Source organism: Carettochelys insculpta, chromosome 8 (assembly GCF_033958435.1).
Source record: "Carettochelys insculpta isolate YL-2023 chromosome 8, ASM3395843v1, whole genome shotgun sequence".
NCBI lineage: Eukaryota > Metazoa > Chordata > Testudines > Carettochelyidae > Carettochelys > Carettochelys insculpta.
Genome location: NC_134144.1, coordinates 13,028,927 through 13,050,017, shown reverse-complemented (window position 1 = coordinate 13,050,017; position 21,091 = coordinate 13,028,927). Strand labels below are relative to the sequence as shown.

Sequence of the window (21,091 nt, the reverse complement as noted above, 5' to 3'; positions counted from 1 at the left end):
CCTCACGCACCATCTTATTGGTTATTCTGGAATCTCCCGACTGTCACCATTCCACAAAAAGTTTTCATTTTGGTGCACTGGTATTTTCCAACAAAAAAACTTCACCAAGATATTCCCAACCAGCACTAATTATAATGTTCTTTTTAAACCTCTCTGATTTTTACACCATGAGGCAAAAGGAAACACAAAGAAGTAGCCATTATTATTCTTTGTCTTTCCTGTTCCTCCAACTACAAGCAACAAATCTGTCATGAAGGACCTGTTCACAGATACTGGTGTGCACAGTTGAATTATAGTCTATGCCCTGAATTTTTAAATTCGTTCAATGTAAGTTAAAAATTGCTACTAATTCTTACCTGGATTGTGTTGAAGAAAAGCAAAAGTTTATGTAGCTGCCCATTTACAAAATGTAAAGGGAAGAAAAATACAAACCATTGTGAGCAGCTCTTGGAGAGCATGAAAAACACATTAACGAGAAAGGGCATAACGGGGGGGCTTAAGGTGGGTGAACACACATATAAATGTGCATGTGTGTGAACAGAGCTGTCGATCGATGGACCGCATCTTCTGTGATGCCGCTGGTGCGTGACTAAACCAATACCTGATCATCAGAGAGGATTACGGATGTCAGGGGGCTCTGGTGTGTGCACGTGTGAAAAAGAGCAAGAGTGCTCTGGGGTAGCCATGTATCTAAAAAGATGATGGGACTCTGAATGGGTTTCTGCACATGCGTGTGTAAAAAGGACAGGATTCTGGTGGGTGTGTAAAAGGGAGGAGAGCTCGCAGGGCAGACTAGTACTGGGGCAGTCATGGCTAAAACTGAGGCCTTTACCAGGCTATCTGGCAGCTCCAAGAGGCCTCTTGTTCTTCAGTAGTAACTCTGATTCCTCCTGATCAGGTCCCGCAGATGCCTGCTGGCCAAACAGCAGAGGAGCTCCCTGGCCGGGAGCGGCTCAATTTACGGCCAGCAACTCCCCTCCACTGTTATCAGCTGGAGCTAGTGGAGACCCCTCACCTCACAGCTTCCACGAGGTGAATGGGAGGAATTTCCATGCGCTCCTAGCCCTGCAGGCACTGGGCTGCAGCCTCTGCAGACCAGGGAGTGTACAGGGAACACTGGCTTTGCAGCAGCTTCCTGTGGGGGAGCGGCCTGTAGTAGGGTTGCCAACTTTCTATTGGTGTAAAAATGAACACCCTAGTTCCGCCTCTCCCCCAAGGTCTTGTCTCTTCCCTGGGCCCTAACCCCACTTGCTACATTCCCACTCCCTCAGTGGTTTGCCACCCCCACCCTCACTTTCACTGGGCTGCGGGAGAGGGAGGGGACGAGGGCTCTCAATGGGGCTTTGGGTTCCAGGGGTAGGAGGAGGCTCTGAGCTAGGGCAGGTAGTCAGGGTGTGGCTGGCGGTGAGGACTCCAGCTGGGAGTGTGGGCTCTGGAGATGAGCGGTTTGGTGTGCAGGAGGGGCTCCAGGCTGAGGGATCTGTAGGCTGTGGGTTGGGTGCAGGAGGGGATGAGGACCATGGGGTGGGTCTGGACATGAGGGGTTCAGGTTGTGAGAGGAGCTGCTGGGCTGGGGCAGAGTCATAGAATCCTAGGGCTGGAAGAGACCCCAGGAGGTCGTCGAGCCCAGCCCCCTGCCCGAAGCAGGGCCAACCCCAACTAAATCATCCCAATCTGGCCATTGTGAAGTCGGGATTTAAAGACTGGAGGGTTGGAGTGCAGGGGTGGCGAAGACTCTGGGTGCAGCTTCTGTTGTGGCCCTGGGTTTTGGGATGCAGGTTTGAGAAGCAGCTTTGGGGAGGGGCTCAAGACTGCGGGATGGGGTGCAGGCTTTGAACTAGGGGTGTGGACTCCTGGGGTTGACAGGCTTGAGGTGCAGGATAGGGCTCCAGATTTGGGAGGGGCTTAAGGGTGGAGCAGGGGATTGGGCCTGGGGCTTAGCCTGACTGGGAGCCACCCAAGGTATCTGCCTGCACTGGGAAACTGCGCTGCTCAATGGAAGTCATGAGCAGGTTCCATTCCTAGGCAGTGAGGAGCCAGGAGGCTCCAGAGCCTCACCTACAAGCACCTCCTGCCAAGCTCCCATTGTCTGAGAACCGCCCAGCGGAAGTGCAGATCCAGTGCTCAGGGCCGTGGGACAGCGTGTGGAGCCCCTGACCTAAGAACAGTACCTGCTGGCCAGTTCTGGGGCGTGGCATGGTGCCCCAGGACAGATAGGGAAGAGTCTGCCTAGCTCCACATGGTGTCCTCCAACCGGCCTTTTAATGGCTCAGTCAGCAGTGCTGACCAGAGCCGCCAGGGTCCCTTTTCGACTGAGCGTTCTGGTAAAAAAACAGATACCAGTCACCCTACCACATAATCCCAGGGAGTTCGTGTGGCTACAGGTTTTGCAGCTGCTCTCTGGCTGTGTCTGTCTTTTCAGACAAGAGACATGCTGGTGGTGTGAGTTTGCATCGGTACCTTAAGCTGTGAGGGTTGGCACAAGCTCAAGGCTGGGCTTCAGCAGAAGGCCAGACAAAGGTATGGTGGCTATCTGTACTGCTACAGCACACACCACACTACCTGATCATCAGTGGTGAGAGTGATTCATCACTACACTCACAGTGGCCAGGAGGGGGAATTTTGCTCCTTGTGCATTTTTTGATGCACCACGATGCACGCAGGAACGACACTGGGAGATGGAACAATCATTTAATTCTTTAAGTTTTTAGCATACCACTTCCAGCCAGCTCACAGACTCCCAGTGGTACCAAGCCCACAGTTTGGGAGTCCCTCAGCTAAGCAATCAGGCCTGAGCTGTATTTAGATAGGACAACTCCTAGAAAAGCCAGGTGCTTCAGGTACTTACTACACAACCCAGGCCCCTGTTGGACATGAAAAGAAACAATCCTGCCTCTGGCACATAAAATAGGGATCTTGGCCACTTGTGGTCATTAGAGACTCCAGGACATGTTTCTCACGAGTTGGATATTAGACCTGGTCTACTACCCAAATTCTATACTGGCTAATTGTATTCTCCCTGTTCTTACAACTAGACAATTGTCTTCTCCATCCCCTTTTCAGACGGGCTGTATAGAGTTGCAGTGGGCTGTTACACAGCTATAGCTCTTTCACCTCTTTCAGAGGTGGCGTGGCAGCAATGCAGCGGTGGGTGAAATAACTCCACCTAGAATTCTTTGAGGGGAGTTAACAAGCATATGAACAAAGGGGATTCAGTCTTTTCAGTACATAGGCCTGCCAATGGGGAGGGGACAAAGGGGGCAGTTGCCCCAGGGGCCAGCGAATCAAAGGGACCTGGGGTCCAGCTGCCATTGTTGTCACAGTAGCAGCAGTGGAGGGAAGCCAGAGCCCACGGCCCTTTAAGTTGCTGCTGGAGTGCTGTGCTGCATGCTCCAGGCAGCAGTAAGGGCCCGGTTGGCAGGGACACAATCCAGGCAGTGAGGAGGGCTGCCTGGGTACCGGTGTGGGGTGCTCTGGGCAGTGCTGAGGGACAGCTGTCCTTGGCCCTGCCCCTTTCAGAACACCAAAAGCTCTTAAGCAGAATAAGTTGTCATAGGCTAATAGGGAAGATCCTCTCATGGACTGGTAACTGGTTAAAACATAGGAATCAAAGGGTAGGGATAAATGGTCAGTTTCCTCAATGGAGAGAGGTGTTGTCTGTATTGGGACCAATCCTATTCATCAATAATCTGGAAAAAAAGGGGTAGACCAGACAGAGGCAAAATTTGCTGATGACGCAGAACTACTCAAGATAGTTAAGTCCCAACTAGACTGCAAAGACCTTCCAAAGAAGCTCACAAAACTGGGTGATTGGACAACAAAATTGCGATGAAATTCAATGTTGATAAATGCAAAGTAACGTACATTGGCAAACATAATCCCAATTATGCACATAAAATAATAGGGGTCTAAATTAACTATTGCTAATCGAGAAAGCGATTTTGGAGTCACTGTGGATAGTTCTCTGAAAACATCCATTCAGTGTGCAGTGGTAGTCAAAAAAAGCCAGGAGAATGTTGGAAATGATGAAGAAAGGGACAGAGGAGGGGTGGGAAATACTGTCTGATGGAGGGCCACTCCAAGATTTTGGTAAGTGGTCAAGGGCCACACTTTTCCATGGAGCAGCTGCTGGGTCTGAGATGGACATTGATTGCAGAAGGGAGCTTGGGGTGGGGGACTTGGGTGCAGAAGAGGGTGTGGAGTCCGAGGAGTTTGGGTGAAGGAGGGGGTTGTGACCCGAGGCAGGGTACTAGGTTGTAGGGTCCAGGAGCAGGTATGGGTGCAAGAGAGCATTCTGCCCTGGAGCAGGGGCATAGGGGTGGGTGCAGGCTCTGGGAGGGAGTTGAGAAGCAGGTTCTGGCCAGGAGAAGCTTACCTAAGAAGCTCCTGGCCAACAGCATGATAAGGAAGCAGATAAGGAAGTGTTATTTATGTCTCATAACTAGGGGGTCATCAAGTGAAATTAGTAGGCCGGAGGTTTAAAATAAACAGTGCACAGTTAATGTGTGGATATCTTTGCCAGAGAAACTTATGAAGGCCAAGACTATAATGATTCAAACCAGGACTAGATAAGTTCATGAAGGATAAGTCCACCAATGGCTATTAGCCAGGAGAAGCAGGGACAGCCTCCATAGCTTCTGTTTGTCAGAAGCTGGGATTGGATGACAGAGATGGATCACTTGATGATTACCTGTTCTAGTCACTCCTTCGGGGACACCTGGCATTGGTCACTGTCAAAGACAGGATACTGGGCTAGACAGAACCGTGGTCTGAACCAGTATGGCCATTCTTATATTGTTACGTTCTGGTCACAGCACTTTGTGTTCCGTCTGTACAAATGACACTATAAACATGTACGTTATTGTTTTCTTTGTTATGACATTATGAGTCACCACACAACTTCAATGTCCTCTAAGGTACAGACTTTTAGGTATGTGCTGTATGCTCAGTGTGTTAATCCACCATTTATACAGCAAGACAGAATCTATAGGAGTTATATTCTGACTAGCTAGAAGATCCTGGGCTCCTCAAAATGCTAGAAATGTGGTTCTAGCATTCAATGTAATTAGCCTGGAGGCAGAGTTGTGCTGTGGAGCAGTTTCCAAAGGGGAGAGTTAGGCTGTTTTTTTTCTCTCTGTCATTGGAAACTTCTTGGCTATGTCTACACTAGCCCAAAACTTCAAAATGGCCATGCAAATGGCCATTTCCAAGTTTACTAATGAAGCGCTGAAATACATATTCAGCACCTCATTAGCATGCCAGCAGCCGCAGCACTTCAAAATTGTACCGCACGGCTCATCCAGACGGGGCTCCTTTTCGAAAGGACCCTGGCAACTTCAAAATCCCCTTATTCCTAACAGCAGATAGGAATAAGGAGATTTCAAAGCTGCTGGGGTCCCTTTGAAAAGAAGCCCCGTCTGGACAAGCTGGGCAGTGGTGAGCCATGTCAATTTCAAAGTGCTGCGGCTGCCGGCATGCTAAAGAGGCACTGAATATGTATCTCAGCGCTTAATTAGTAAACTTCAAAGTTTAGGGCTAGTGTAGCCATGGCCCTTATGTGTTCCATCAAAGTTTAAGCTCAAATTTTCAACACTTCGTGCAGCTGCCACAGGCCCAATGCAGGACCTGAGTTTAGCTGGAGTTGACTTTAGCTGGAATTTAAGCTCTCTAGAAAGAGGCATGCAAATGAGGGAAATGAAAAATGCAAATGAGGTGCAGATTTACATATCTGGTGCCTCATTTACATATTCTTCTTTTGAAAGAAGAAAAGCCGTGTAGACATGGCTCTGTCAAAAGTAAACCCCATCTTTGAAAGAACCCTGCTTCCCATAAAAAAAAGGGAAGAAGGGTCCTTTCAAAGATGGGGTTTACTTTCAAAAGAGCCGCGTCTACACTGTTTTTCTTTTTCAAAAGAAGCTCTTTCAAAAGAATAACAAATGAGATGTCAGATATGTAAATCTGTGCCTCATTTGCATTTTCAATTTCCGTCATTTGCATGCCTCTTTTGAAAGAGGAATACCAGTGTAGGTGCAGCCTAAGCATGCCATTAAGGGCCCTCAATTTGAGAGACCCAAAATTGTAGGATATTTGAAAATTTAAACTGAAATATTTTATTAAAAGGAGCAAGCGAGGTGCTGTGTGATCCTTCAATGCAAAGCAGGCTCTATTGGGACAAAAAAACCTGTTAGAAGAAATTTATGGAAGCCAAATATGCCTACACAAGTAATCTATCAGCGCAGTATAAATGGGGACTCTAGAGGCAAGTTATTACATACAGTGAAACGAAAGAAGACAGACAAGTCTCAGCATGTCTGCTGCTATTATTTTATGAAGCACTGTGGCAATTTTCATTAACATTCTGTACATGCTAATAATTCAGCTCAGTGGAACCTAAGCCAACTACAAACTGAGGCTAACAGGCAAATTTTGCTATAGCACTGTTAGATGTCAGTTTTCTGAATTAGAGCCCTACTGCCTCCCTGAAGTTAGTGGGAGCTTTAAATGTAGCTTTTAAATGGGAATAGCTGTGTCTCTCTCTTTTTGAGGCTCCAGGTCTGACAGTTTCCTTTCAATCTGGGATTGTCAAAGGACCCAAAGTTCTTGTGAACTCACAGACAAACTTGTCGTTCCCCATCTCTCCAGCATACATCTATTTACTTACCTATCTATATTCCAAGTCTATGGTGATGCTTTAGACAAAGCTGAAAATTCCTGTATCCTATAGTTGGGGTAGTTACATTACAACTGCCACACCTGTTAATAGCAGCAGCATGTTGTATTTTAATCCCTCCAAGTATCACTCTATAATCCTACACTCTTACACAGTAGTTGTGGACACCTTCAGTCATTTCTTTCTCACCCGCTCAATATTGCGTTTGCCCTTTGTGGATAATTATAGTTTCCTATATCTACTTGATGATTTTACTTACCCTTTCTTTCTTCCAATACAAACAATGATTTTCTCATAAAAACTAAGCACTGTGCCCCCCACCCCGATGGCTTACCAGGAAAGACATTTATCTGGGTATTTTTAACATGCCCACCTTAGTGGCAGCCAAATGGTAGATTCACTAAAACTTTAAAATAAGGTTGTAAAACAATGATTTAGTGCACTTTCAGATAGATGATGAATCCATTAAATAATTGTAGTGTAAAATATATAAATGAAAGTGGAATCTCGGCTTTACTGAAGTCAATGGGGCTGCATCTACACAGCCTCTCCCTTTCAGAAGGGGTGTGTAAATATGGCCAATTGAAAATGCTAATGAGGCACTGATATGAATATTCAGTGGCTCATTTGCATAATAACAGCCATTCACCGCATCAAAAGTGCTGCTTTCACAATGTAAAATAGCTGTGTAGGTGGGGTTCCTCTGAAATGAAGTCTTGTTTTCGAAGGCACCCTTCCTCCCAAAACACATGGAGAAGAAGGGTGGTTTCGAAAACAGGGCTTCCTTCTGAAAGAACCGCAGCTACACAGCTATTTTACATTTCGCAAGCAGCACTTCTGATGCAGCAAGTGGCTGCCATTATGCAAATGAGCCACTGAATATTCATATCAGCACCTCCTTAGCATTTTTGATCCGCAGTGTTTTCACGTCCCTTCCAAAAGTGAGAGGCTGTGTAGACGTGGCCTGGGAGTTTTGCCATTGAATTCAATGGGGCCAGGAGAGCTTCCGTAATGTTTACGAAATTACTACATCTCTGTTAAAGAATAGTTTTTCTCTCTCATCTGTGTCACTGAATTTCTCCTCTATTTTCAATGCTTTTGCTTTGCACTCCTGCTGGCTATGATGTGCAGCCTGGATGTCCTTCTAGAAAAAGAAGACAGACTTTTGTGAAGTGTCTCAATGCTACTCCTAACTAGCCAGAAACATTACTACAGAGCAGACTGAAGAGTTCCTTCTCTGCCTAATCAGGCTGTATGTGTGATACTCCCCTGGAGTTTATGTGGGGCCTTGGTCTGCTATTCACAGTATTGAGTGTCATGCTCGCAAATTACAAAGAATTCTCAAAATCATTTCCAGGACATTACAGTGTGGCGTCAAATCATCATAATGAAACATCACAATGCTTGAAAGCAACATCATTACATTTCGGGTTTTATTTCCTTCAGTTATTGATTAGAATCTCTTAATATCAACTCATCAGCTGAGCCATAACACAAGGAGGCCAAGACCCAGCATCACAGCATAAAATTTACAAACATTACAAGAGTGGAGTATATCCCATCTGACTAGTCTAGCCAGGTCCACAAGCCAACAAAAGAGAACTGAAGGAAAGAATTAAACCTGGGTTGCCCATGCAGCAGCAAGTAGGGATGTCACAGACATAAGTTCCCTCCTCTGCCTGATTTGGAGTGAATACTTGTGATTGGCGTGAGCACTTGATCCTAGGTCTCCCAGGATATGTCTGGACTGCTGGTCAATCAACAAAACTTCTGTTGAAAGAGCATGCATCCAGACCGAAGATCTCTTGGAAGAGATCGGCCAGTCAGGAGCGTTCTGTCGACATCCCTGTACACCTCGTTCCATGGGTAAGAAAGGATGTCCTGGCAGAAGGTATGTTTTCTGACATTTGGCCCTGTGAGGACAGGCCATGTGTCAGAAGAGCCTCTCCCAACAGAACTGTCAGCAAAAGACACACATATATGTTGCGCAATTTGTGAATCTTTTGCCGACAGTTCTCTGCAATCTAGACATAGCCCCACATACCATGCATGTGTCTTAACCACACCAGCATAGAGTAAGCTTGCCAGTGGCCCAATGAATAGTTAATTATTTTTTTCCCAAAGTGGAGCACCATCAGCAGGAAAGACAAAGAGAGAAAGACTGACTCTAGAGCTCAGCGATTAGAACGCTTAGCTAGTTCTCCCACATTTCAGGTGATTGCCATTCCTGTTCCCATATGGAACAGAAACAGATTTCAAAAGTCCAGTAAGTTGCATTATATAATTCTTGTTTTCTGGCCCACCCTCACAGAAAGTTTGGATAAAGTTAGGAAGCATCAGAAAGCTAACTAATCTTTTTCATGTTTCTGTCAGAGTTTGGGTTTGGTTGAGAATTTCAGTTAAGGTCCAGATCAATTTTTATTCAATTCCCTCTCATTTTCCACATAGGTAGACAGGTATTTAAAAAAAAAATCCATCATCTGATCCTGCAGTTGATAATATCATTGGACCATAGCCATGAATATCAAAGAAGTACGAATAAGCCCCGATCTCCACAGTAAAACATGTAATTTCTTAACAGATTATCGCTAACCATCACTGGTATTTAATTTTAACTAAAGATCTGAATTATTCCCTTGTTGATTTTTTGTGGCAGTTTTTAGATTCCCACTCCCAGCCTGCTTGCTTTAAATTCAGCATTATGTGATTTCCCCCCTCATAATCTAATGGCCTCAGATCCCTGTTCTACTATGCCTTTGTGCAATTTCGGTTTCTCCCTGTCTCCTCGGTTCTTGATTAGAATCTGTTAACATCAACTCATCAGCTGCAGGGAAAAACAAAAAATTTAAAGCAGTTGAAGTCTTGCAATGACTGTTTTTTCTGCAGAAGGATCAGAGAGGGACAGCTTGGCAGCCACACCTCCGCTTTCTGAAAAAGCCAGACAACCAGACTGACCGACGGATTCGCCCGGGCTATTCAGCCAAGAGGTACCTCTTCAGACTCTCTCAGACCTGGGATCCTGGCATTGTATACAGGCTCCAGTGTGCAGGTCAGTTAAACCTAATGTTAAGTAAGGTTAGTGCAAATATTGCTAAGCTAATATTTGGGGGACTGAATACATTAAATTCAGTGTGTATTACAAGTGGAATTGAAAGACCTAGCCCTTTCTTGATGATAAGTAGAAGGAACAGACTTAATTTCCAAGTGAGTTCTTTGTAAATCAATGGAAAGGCACATTGATTTAAAAATAATTGCATTGGACCCTCTTGTTATATTAAAATCTACAAATATTAGACTCTGATATGCTCACAATTTAAATACAAGAGAGATGTGTCATGGGACTGATCTATGTTCTGTACTTACTGATGGGCACGCTTCCCCTCTAACAGTCTCCAAATCTGTCAAAACGGAGGCAAGCCAAGCTGCAAAATTTGTATCTTGAGTCATACATTAACTTCCCCCAAATTTTTTTGAGGGGTTTTTGGTTTAGTCCCCACTAGTAGCAAAGGACACTCACAGGCTGTGTCTACACTACAGTGATCCTTCGAAAGACATTCTTCCAGAAGAGATCTTCCCAAAATACTTCCTACGAAAGAGCGCTTCCACACACAAAAAAGAACATCAAAAGATTGATCCACTCTTTTGACAGAGAGCATCCACAGCCCCTGCTCTTTTGAAAGAATGAGCCAGGGATCGAAAAATCTGGCACCGTGAGGACTGCTCTTTCGAAAGAAAGACCTGCGGAGCACATACACACACTTTTTTTCAAAAGACCCTTTCAGAAAAAGGTGTTCTTCCTCATCTGGGAGAGGAAGGGGGTCGCTTGAAAAAGGGCCACATTCTCTCAATTTCAGATGGAAAGAGCTCATTTTGTGTGTAGACGCTCCATGGGTTTTTTCGAAAAAGACTCCGCTCTTTGAAAAAAAAACTTGCTGGTGACACAGCCCCAGAGTTTGGCTCTGGATCCAAATGTTAACACACTCAGCAGTCATGAGGTTTGGTCTGAACTCTCTAACCTTCAGCATCTTCCATATGTAACCCACAGGCACTGAGACCACTGACTAGGAAGAGTGAAGTCTCTGCTCTACAACCTTAGCTGGGAGGCAACTGGCTTTCAGCTCACTTGGTAGAGTATAGCCTCTCAGGTTCAGTCCTTCCTGTTGATGACCTGGGTGTGTTGGCCATACATACACATAAAGGTTTATTCAGGCTTCATATTTATTTTTAATTCCTCAGTTACAGAAGAAAAATTATTTCAAAATTGTCTACTATTTCTCCTTCCCCCATTTTTCAATCAGGTCTAGTCACTTCCTGCAACAATCTCTCTATCTTTGCTTTGCAATATACATTTTCCAGGATATATCAGAGACCCTTTACTGCTTCAGCAGAATTCCCCAACCACAACACATTACAGAATAGGACAACAGGACCTGTCAGCAGTACCGAAAAAATATCACTTCTTGCCTGTGTTCCCATCTTTCTGGACTGAGTTAACTCAACAGATCCATCCAGGTACAGTAGCAAGTATATTTTTAATAGAAAAAAATCCAGTCTGGGTAAGATTTAATATTTGATTGTGTTTACGCCTCTAGGCAGACAACATGCTTAATGAAGTCTTCTTTGAAGGAATGTATTGTTTCTAAGTTATCTTAAAATAGCGCTCAATAAGAAAAAAATCATAGAAAAGGCATACTTCAATAATTAGTAAGGGAATGCTTGGGATTAGAACCAAAATGTATTGAATTCTTGAGTGTGATCTGCAGGTAAGATAAAAAAAAGAGTGAGTAAGTAGCGCGGATAAGGATAAGGAACAAGGACCTACATATACAATCCTCTGTTACAGTTAAACAGTATTGTACACTAACAATTATTTCCTTATGTTTCCGCTCAGTGTCATAAGTGCCACACCCCCACAAACTCCGCAAACACAAGACCCCAGCATTTCTCTACTTACCACTTTCTTCATTTTACATCCATCACAGTGCCGCAACGTTTTCTGTGCTGCTGCTGACACCAGTGTCAGGCATTACCTCCAAACAGTGCCCCCAAAACTCATGTAGGTCTGATCCCAAGAGGAACTACAGTGCTTGAACTCCATCTGCAGATAGTGGGGGGCTCAGCAGGTCATGGGACGTACTCAGAACATTTCCAGGGCAACCCTGTGCTCTGCCTGCGCATGAACTGGCCCAGCCATTCCCTGGTTTGTGCAAAATGGTCACCCTCAACTCTGGAGTTAGGACTGACAGTTCCATGCACGTAAACATCTTTTTTTTTTTTTTTTTTTGTAAAAATGGATTTTTGAAGTGAATGTAGTACTGCATTGGCTGCATCAGGAGAGGGGTGCTGCCTTTATCCACAGGAACATCCTGAGCAGCAGTAGAGCAAGTTTTGCCACAAACTTGCCAACTATGTTTGGGTGTGTGGATACCTGTCCACTGAGACTTGGACTGCCAAGTCCTTAACGTAGGTGACTCAAGTGCTCTCAGATATAAGGACTGGTTGGGATTCAAACTAGTGACCTAGGTGATGAGTTCTGTATCCCATTACCAGCCTTCTGAGTTCCCATTTACCTCATTTAAACGATTCACTGCTGCCTCTGTCACTGCAACTCACACAGACATTTCCAAGTGGTGTCAACGGCCAAAAACCTCTTCTCTCAGACACCCCTGGAACTGCAGCTATGCGGGGACCATGTCTCTGTGGCATGGACCTTGACTCAGTCACTCATACCTTTGCAATAATCTCATTTGGAGGTCACAATGGGCATGTTTGGACTGTGGCTGGGAGCCAGGGTAGACAGATTCACATTAACGGGGTGTGACAAGTCCCTTGCCAGCCCTCTAGGGGCTCTGTGGTTCTTGGAGGAATTTTACTTTGTGGCTCAGAGACTCCATGTGATCACTCCACTGCCTTGGGTGTTTCCAGAGGCAAATGTCTCTGCTTACTGATCCAGTCTCATCATAGGCAAGTTCCAAGAGGAGGAGCAAGCCACCTTCAGAAGGTTTTGACGCCCCTGTCCTTCCACTAGGGGGTTTCTCCAGGGGAAGGCCCACACAATACTCTGGGCTCCAGCCCAGGGTCCCTACATGGGAGACAGTTGATGGGGCTTTTCCTCTGTGCCAAACACAGAAGCCTCTCTCTGAGCTACTTCTCCCACCACTTCCCTCTATACCTGGCTGAGCCGCTTGTCTCTTCCAAAACCTCAGTCCTCCAGCCTCTCTTCCTGGTATTAGTTGGCAGCAGGTGTCTGACTAGCCTCTGCTGCAGACTGATTCTTAATAAGCCTCAGCTGCCTACCTTGGCAGCTGGCTGCACTCAATGGCTAAGGTGGGGAACAAAAAGGCACTGACCCAGCTCCCAGTGTATTTGTCTTCCACCCAGCTCTGAAATGTGCTGCTTGCAGTCTGCCACAAGGGCTTGAGCTACCACACCCAAAATAGCCACCAGAACATGGCTGCACTAGCAGAGACTCAGGGCTAGGCACCCAAGCTAGACTCAGGAGGGGCAAGTGGGTCTGACCTCAGCTGGCTAGTTGAAGACTCTGCTGGGGCAGCAACATCAACCTGCTATTTGGAGAGCGCAACCCCACTTTCTACAATACAGTATTAATTCTGATCACATTGCGAGTCACCTGTTACCAGGCACACAGTGGAGCACACAAGGAGCTTTCTCCCCTTTTCACGCCCTGCAGAAGGATCACTCACAATGGCTGTTCCTCGCTCTACCTTCCTCCAGATCAGCCTATTCCTAAAGGATGGTCCAACACACATCACCGGGCCATTCAGGAAACAAGCACATCCCTGCAGCACAACCTGGCCCAGCTCTCCTGCTGGGGTGGCACAACCCCCAACAGGGACCAGCAGCCAAATGCCATAATTTGGCCCTCAATAAGGTAGAAGCTCTGTAAAATGTAATAGATTACTTTGTGATCCTGTCCTGACGCTCCTGCCTTGCAGGCCAAAGTTACTCAGTGGAAGCTGAGAATGGAGAAAGCCTGGTGGAAGAAGATGGAGTAGAAACACATGGCGGCAGGAGAGCTCGAGAACCTGTTCGGGTTTCAGTGAGAAAACTGAGTCTAGCACTCAGACCACCAGCTGCAAAGGAGGCCACGTGGAGCCAGTATGCATCGTGTACAGAGGTCCCACGGGTACTATTTTTTCATTATTAAAGAGGATTTCTGTTTTCATAGGGTATGTCTACACTAAAGAGTTAGTCCAGAATATCTTGTTCTGGGGTTATTATTCCAAAATAAACTATTCCAGAATAACACATCCACACTACAGGGAAGACCCAAAGTAAGCAAAACATGTTCTGAAATAGTGTGTGCACACACAACAAAGCCTATTTCAGATGAGAGACCCCGAAAGCCCTGTTTCCATGGGCTTTAATCCAAAATACCATTTTGGAATAAGTTATTTCAGACTAGCTTATTTTGAACTAGCCCCATTCCCTGTCTACACAGCCCCATTCTAAAATACCTATTTCAGAATAGGCGCTATTCCTCATAGAATGAGATTTACCAAATTTGAAATAAGCCATCCTCTATTTCAAAATTATTTCAATATATCAGAGGGGTAGCCGTGTTAGTCTGGATCTGTAGCAGCAACGAAGGGTCCTGTGGCACCTTATAGACTAACAGAAAAGTTTAGAGCATGAGCTTTCGTGAGTTAACTCACTTCTTCAGATGCTGGACATCATCTGCTGGTCCAGCATCTGAAGAAGTGAGTTAACTCACGAAAGCTCATGCTCTAAACTTTTCTGTTAGTCTATAAGGTGCCACGGGACCCTTCGTTGCTATTTCAATATAGTAACAGATAGATAGCCGTGCTAGTCTGTATACTATCAAAACAAAAAAGCAGTCCAGTAGCACTTTAAAGACTAACAAAATAATTTATTAGGTGATGAGCTTTCATGAAACAGACCCACTTCTTCAGACCATAGCCATACCAGAACAGACTCAATATTTAAGGCACAGAGAACCAAAAATAGTAATGAGACTTGACGAATCAAGAAAATTATTATCAAGGTGAGCAAATCAGAGAGCAGAGGGGCAGAAGGAGGGGAGGAAGTCAAGAATTAGATAAAGCAAAGTATATAAAAGAGACCCTAAAATGAGCTAGAAAATTGCCATCCCGATTCAAACCATGTGGTTAAAAGTTGTCAACTTTCTGGGGCCTCAGTGTGGCACCACTGAGATCAGCAGGAGTTTTGCCCTTGATTTCAATTACAAGAAAACATAGCCCAAGTGTCAGCAATCCCTGGCACAGGTGCCAAGAGGGGCACATGAGCTGATTTTCAATGGAATGAGAGGCAGGATCTCAGCCCTGCCCCTTCTTCCCAATGCAGCTGGAAGGTTGCTCAAAGCCATGTCACCTGTGTATTTCAAAAGACCACCTAATGCTACCAACCACCACCTAAACAGTAAAGCTCTGCATCTTAATTTATTTATTAATGGAGCTGTCGTAAGTAGAACTACTAGTGACTTTAAAAAGTATCACTGGCACTTGGACCATAAATATAAGTCAAAAGGTCAAATTTCGGCACTCCGCCTTGGAAAGATTGCTGACCCCTTACATAGCCCCTTGGGTTATATGAAATGAAACATAAGGGCTACGTCTAGGAATCCCCCAAATAGGAACAAGGGGATTTCGACATCTGCGGGGTCCTTTTGAAAAGGACCCTATCTAGATGAGCCGTGCGTGATTGAAAGCGGCACTTTTGAAGTGCCGCGGCTGCCATTATGCTAATGAGGTGCTGCATGTTCATTGCAGCACCTCATTAGCATATCCCAAAGTGTCTCATTAGCAGGCCCCTTTCAAAAAGTGGGTGCTGGTGTAGACATGGTCAATGAATGCAATAAAAAATAACTGGTTGTGTATTTAAGCTGTTCAGACCCCACATAGAATGAAACCTGTGACAACTAAGAGAAAAACTTAGCATTGTAAGTCAGGCTGAAACAGTATTCATAATTGTGGGCTTGTGTATAGCTGGTCAAAGAATTTCTGTTCAAAAATTGGTTTTTGACTAAAATTCCATGGAAAAAATCCACTTTATCAAAACTGAAGATATCACAGTTTTCTGAAAAAACAAACAAACAAAAAAAACCCCTAAATTTTCTGTGGAAAATTGACAAAAATGAATCCTTCACCTCCATTTTCATTGACATTACCAGCCAAAGAGAACCATTTTCTGTCCAGCTCTACTGTAAAGCCAATCATTCCTCTGTCTCCTAGGACACAGATATGGAAAGTGGAATGGGGGGCCAGTGGTCCAGGGAAAGGCCACACCAGAGAGAGAGTCAAGAGCACCATGAAAAGCTGAACCAAACTGTCAAGAGCTCTGTTGGAAATGCCGTTATTGACACCTCTCAGTTTTTTAGTGGGAGATCCCATGTAACTTTCTATGGAGGCTATTTCCCTGGAAGAAAAAAGCCCTACATGGGTAAGAAATACACCTCCTTAACTTTATTGTCATAGTTGTGTTTGGAATGAATGTACTGGACTCCCGAAGAATGCAGGTAAACCAGTAAATTTTATGGGCATTGTTATAATAGTCACCTCTGGGACTGGGCCCAACAAGGATCTCTGAAGTTACATTTTAATTAATGACTATGGTCACATGGTGCCGTGCTCACTAGGAAGAGGGCAGTGATGCAGTGACACAAGTTAGAGTTGTCTGAACAGGCTCGCAGACCTGGGGAGGGGAAGCGGCAAAGAGGACCCTGGTGTTTCAAAGGGGCCCAGAGCACCTCTGGCAGCTGGCACTCCAGGTCCCTTTCTGTGCATGCCTGTGAGGGAAGAGAAAGGAGGGGCTCAGCACCACAGTCCAGATGGAGCTGAGTGCCGAACACCTTAAGCCCCACCCCTCCAGCCCTTGGTCCCGCCCCTTCCACGGCATAAAGGCAGGCCCCCCTCCTAGCTTGCCCCAGGCCTGCAGCAGCTGTTGGCACCCCTGTGTTTGAGGAAACTTTCCTTCTCCTACTTACCATGGGCACATGGACTGTTACCTTCACCCGCCTCCTCAACACACTCAGTGAAAGAGTAAATAATGCCCCTTGTCTGAGGCCACTAGAACATATTTAAATTTCATCCCTTCCCACTTTTTTTGTCTCCATCTTCCCCTCAGTTAAACAAAGACATCTGAATAACCAGGATGGCAAAGAAGAAGGACGTCTTATTGAAACGGGTTTTTTTCCTCCTATTCAGTCTGCCATGGACTCAGAGCAAAGTGTGGTCAGGGGGGAACACCGGAAGGTCAGATTTTTAGTAACAAAGATGACAGTTGTTGGGATAACGCATTAAATGTCTCATCTCAGGGCTCGTGACATGAATGGGGGTAATTTTGGGCACATACAAATTGTCATTTTGGATTGGATCAGTGGCCCCTTGTGATGGGGTCCCCCTGCACTGCACCCCATCCGCTGGCAGGAGTGACTCTCACTCAGCAGGTACAACAGGAGGTTTATTAGGCAACAGATGCCCAGTTTCTCACAGAAGCGTCAGTACAGCAGTCAGAGACAGTCCTTCCAACCCGTCCTGGGGAGAAGACCCCGACGGATGCCCCTCTGGGGTGTGGCTTTCCCCCTCCTCAGGCTGGCTGCCTTCCAGCTCTCTCTTCCCCTAGCCTCTAACTGCCGCCCCCGATTCAAACCCAGCTCGGCTCCTCCCTCCTCTTTGTTCAGGGCAGAGGTGTTACCTGCCAGTTTTAGCCCCAGGGTCATCCTTAGCCACTGGGAGCTGCCCTGCTTGCCTCTCACATCCAGCCTAACTTACACATGCACCCCCCCTACTCCATCACACCCCTCTCTTCCAGTATCCTATTTCCTCCAATGCCAGGATCAGGTGCTTTTAGAGGAACTCTCCAGGCCTGGATAGTTATTGTGCAGCCTGCCCTATGGGAAGTTCCCTCTTGAAAACCAATAGTTAGAGGCTGGTTTATGACCTGAAACTTAAAGGTTTCTATTTATTTTTAAATATTTACCCTCTGTGTCTGTGAAAATAGAATTTTATCCACTTCGATATATACAAAATAATGAAAGTGAAGCTATAATGATGCAAAGTGCATGCTACGGCCCCCTTTGAACTGAAGGCTGGAGATGCTCAATACAGGAATGTTCATGAGGTCAGCCCTGAGGCTATGTTATAACACAGGAATAAGGGCACTGGACCTGTAAAAGTAGCAGATGTTACTACAACAGACACTGAGAATGCAAGAGAAAAATACCGTAGGCCAAATCGGTGCTACAAAAACAAGCATGGTTGTTCCTTGACATGCTTACAACACTGTAACAGATTTATACGGCTAGGGTTCCTGTTACCACTTGATCAGGAACAGTGTAATACACATTTTAATGATGTTGTAACTGCATCGGGGACATCTACATGGTAACCAGGCCTCATGATACAACTATATTTATAGTGTAGTCACATTCACAATGGACCAAGTGTGAGTCCAACAGGTAAAAAGGAGGAAGTAAATGGGAGCTGGAAGGCTTTATGCTGGCACCCACCACAAAGCCTCAGTAAATAGGACAGTGCCTGGAGACCCTAAATGCTCCTACATGAGGGCATGCATACACATGCAGGGTCGCCAGTGACGAGGGGGAAGGGGCAGTTGCCCCAGTTCCCGGTTACTGGCAGTGGCTGGAGTCAAGACCCTTTAAATCACCACTGGAGCCCCAGTCAGTGCAGTCCAGGCAGCACTAGAGCTGGACAGAGGAAGCACACCACAGTCCAAGTGGCACTGAAGGCTGCCTAGCCCCTAGCCCTGCCCCTTCCACCTGAGGCCACACCTCTTCTGGGGCCCAGAGCCAAGTCTCCCCTTCCCCCCACATTGCCCAGGGCCTGACAAAGTCTGTGACTGGCCCTGCACATACACACGTACCCCTCTGCAGGAAGGGTCCTGGGTACTCACGTCTGCTGGTCCTTCAGATGCCCCAGTTGCTTTTTTCAACATTACTCTGCTTGACTTTGAAAAACCTCTAAACAAAGCTGCCTCACCTGAGCCACTTCCGTAATCGGATAGTCATAAGAATGAAGCAGTGGTGACACTTTTAACATGGCAGTGCTGCAGCTGCACTGCCGCAGTGTTTCAGTGCAGTAAGGTGATAGCTAGGTCAACAACGGCATTATTTTGTTGACCTCGCTCTCTCTCCACAGGGAATTCTGTTAGCTTATCTAGCTGTCTGAGGGGTGTGGGTTTTAACCTGGCTATGATGATGTAATTTCTCAATATAGACCAGTCCTCAGTTAAAGTCTGATACAACTTCTACTGTAGTCAATAGGAAGAGTCCTGTTAACTTCAGTCCTGTATACGTATATATATGTTTGAGAAAAACGAGATTTTCAACAATTCAGGACCTTTAGGTTAGGTAGCCCAGGCCCAATCCAGCCACTTTTTCCACCGTAGTCCAAGGCTTTGATGTGGCTCACCAGGACCCTGGAAGAATTAGGAAGGGTTAATGAAGAAAACAACTCTATTCCACAGAAGACGCCCAGAAAGATAAAAAATACGGAGATAGAAAATGGAAGCATGAAAGCAGGCTGGCTTTGTTGAGCTAGTAGGTTGTGCTTTAGCAAGCCTATAAAGCGAGGAATTAAAAATATAAATAAAAAGTAATGGAATTATTTGGGATTTCTGACATTTTGAATTTATATTTCATAACAGGCACCACCGACTTTGAAATTCCCATCAGTCTCAGACAAATCACCCCATGCCCAAGTGCTCCTCAGGAAACAATTCAGATCCAGTGATTCCCCAAAGGAGCTTCTCACCCTCCCCTTGCTTATTCAGTTGCAAGCCCAGTCCGAGACCAAAGCAAAGGATCAAAGAGGTACCATGAGCTGTAGATTAACGATTTTCTGATCTATCTAAATTCAAAGTATTTGTAAGTTACACAAAGGTTAGGTTGGGACTGCAGAAACAGGGAACTCTCCCCTCCTGGACCGCAGCACTGCAAGTGTTAGCTCATGTGTTCCTGGACATATCTGAGTCAGTGTTATTTTGGATTCCCCATTGTTTGTATCCTCAACACAGTGTAAACACAGGGCAAAGACTCTACCAGTATTGGTCAGATGCAAATGAGATAAAACATCCCCAAACATCACTAAGCCAGATAGTTTTGGCATGAAAAAAGTGGGCTGGAGTGTGACTGGTATTTCAATATCAGCTGAGGACAAGGAACACTAGAAATGAAATAAAGACAGGTGATTATATTGAGGCACAGGGAGGATTTGGCCAGGAGCCCAAAAGCTGCACCTGATTTGCCTTTGATGGAGCAGATCACAGCCTTCTTTACCTTGAACACAGAGGTGAGCCTCACGTAGACTACAGGTCCTAACGTGTACTGCACCATCTACATTGGAGTGGCCTGCTCATCAGATCAAGAAAAAGTACTGCATGCTGGGGCCTGTAGTCTCTGACGGCTGCATCTCCATATTCAAGATCAAGATGGCCACAGGATGCATTGTAGAACTTCACAGAGCACAGATCATCCTTCCATAGGATCACAGAGTGGGAAGAGACCTCAGGAAGTCATCAAGCCCAGACCCTTGCCCCTTTTGCTGTCTGTGACATTGCCAGATGGGGAATCAAACTGGGAACCCCCAGTGCCCAAGCAAGTGGTCTGGGAATGCTAAACAGAGGCAACATTCTCAGCTGGGGGAGCAGAAAAAGAAGCAGCCTTGGATAAATACAGAAGAGGCATGCTGCAGGGGCTCAGAAATAACTGTGCCCACCATTTTCCATTGGAAAGAGTCACCATGGTGCAGGGAGAGAGAGGAATGGGTAAAATGAGGATAGGGGACACATGGATCCTTTGACTTCTCCATCCCAGGAAATAAAACAATGGACACATAACATGCTAAGTCTAACATTATGTTCCACAACAGTCTTCAACAGGCAATGTCCTGAGTAAAGAGTAACTCCTGAAACTCTTATTCACATCCTAAAGATCCGCTTTAACTTCGGTGGGACTGCCTGCAGGAACAAGTTTGGAGAATTGGACCCTTAAAGATCTAACCTGAGCATTAAATGCTTGGGGTTGCATTCTGCCCTGTATTTAGCTGTGTCACCTTGGATTAGTTTCCCAGATCTGAAAAAGAGTTCTATGTAAGTTCAAAAGCTTCTCTCTCTCACTTGGGACACTTCGTTCATTAAAAGATATTACCTCCCCCACCTTGTTTTTCTAATATCCTGGAACAACACAGCTACAGCACACTTCTTGCAGGGTGACACTCTCAGAACCTTTGAGAAATACTGCTTCAGGTGATAAGTGGTTTTTTTTTATATCAAAGAATTATAGAAATGTATGAACAAATGTGTCTAAACTTGCTTGTGTTCAATAGATGGTCTAATGATCACGGATATTATAACTGGAAGGCAGTTCAGCAGCTTTTCCATTTGTTATGTATTTGCCATGGC

General features: G+C 45.6%; 1 protein-coding gene across 1 annotated transcript in view; it reads left to right on the top strand.

Moving 5' to 3' along the window:
- The window catches only part of KIAA2012 (KIAA2012 ortholog), a 97,231-nt gene that overhangs the window by 13,071 nt on the left and 63,069 nt on the right, over positions 1-21,091 (top strand). The window contains exons 3-9 of the mRNA XM_075001416.1: positions 9,557-9,719; positions 11,027-11,182; positions 13,627-13,817; positions 15,904-16,111; positions 16,796-16,923; positions 17,115-17,117; positions 19,337-19,502. Of these exons, the coding sequence (XP_074857517.1) occupies positions 9,557-9,719; positions 11,027-11,182; positions 13,627-13,817; positions 15,904-16,111; positions 16,796-16,923; positions 17,115-17,117; positions 19,337-19,502 (1,015 nt within the window). The remainder of the gene's footprint in view (positions 1-9,556; positions 9,720-11,026; positions 11,183-13,626; positions 13,818-15,903; positions 16,112-16,795; positions 16,924-17,114; positions 17,118-19,336; positions 19,503-21,091) is intronic.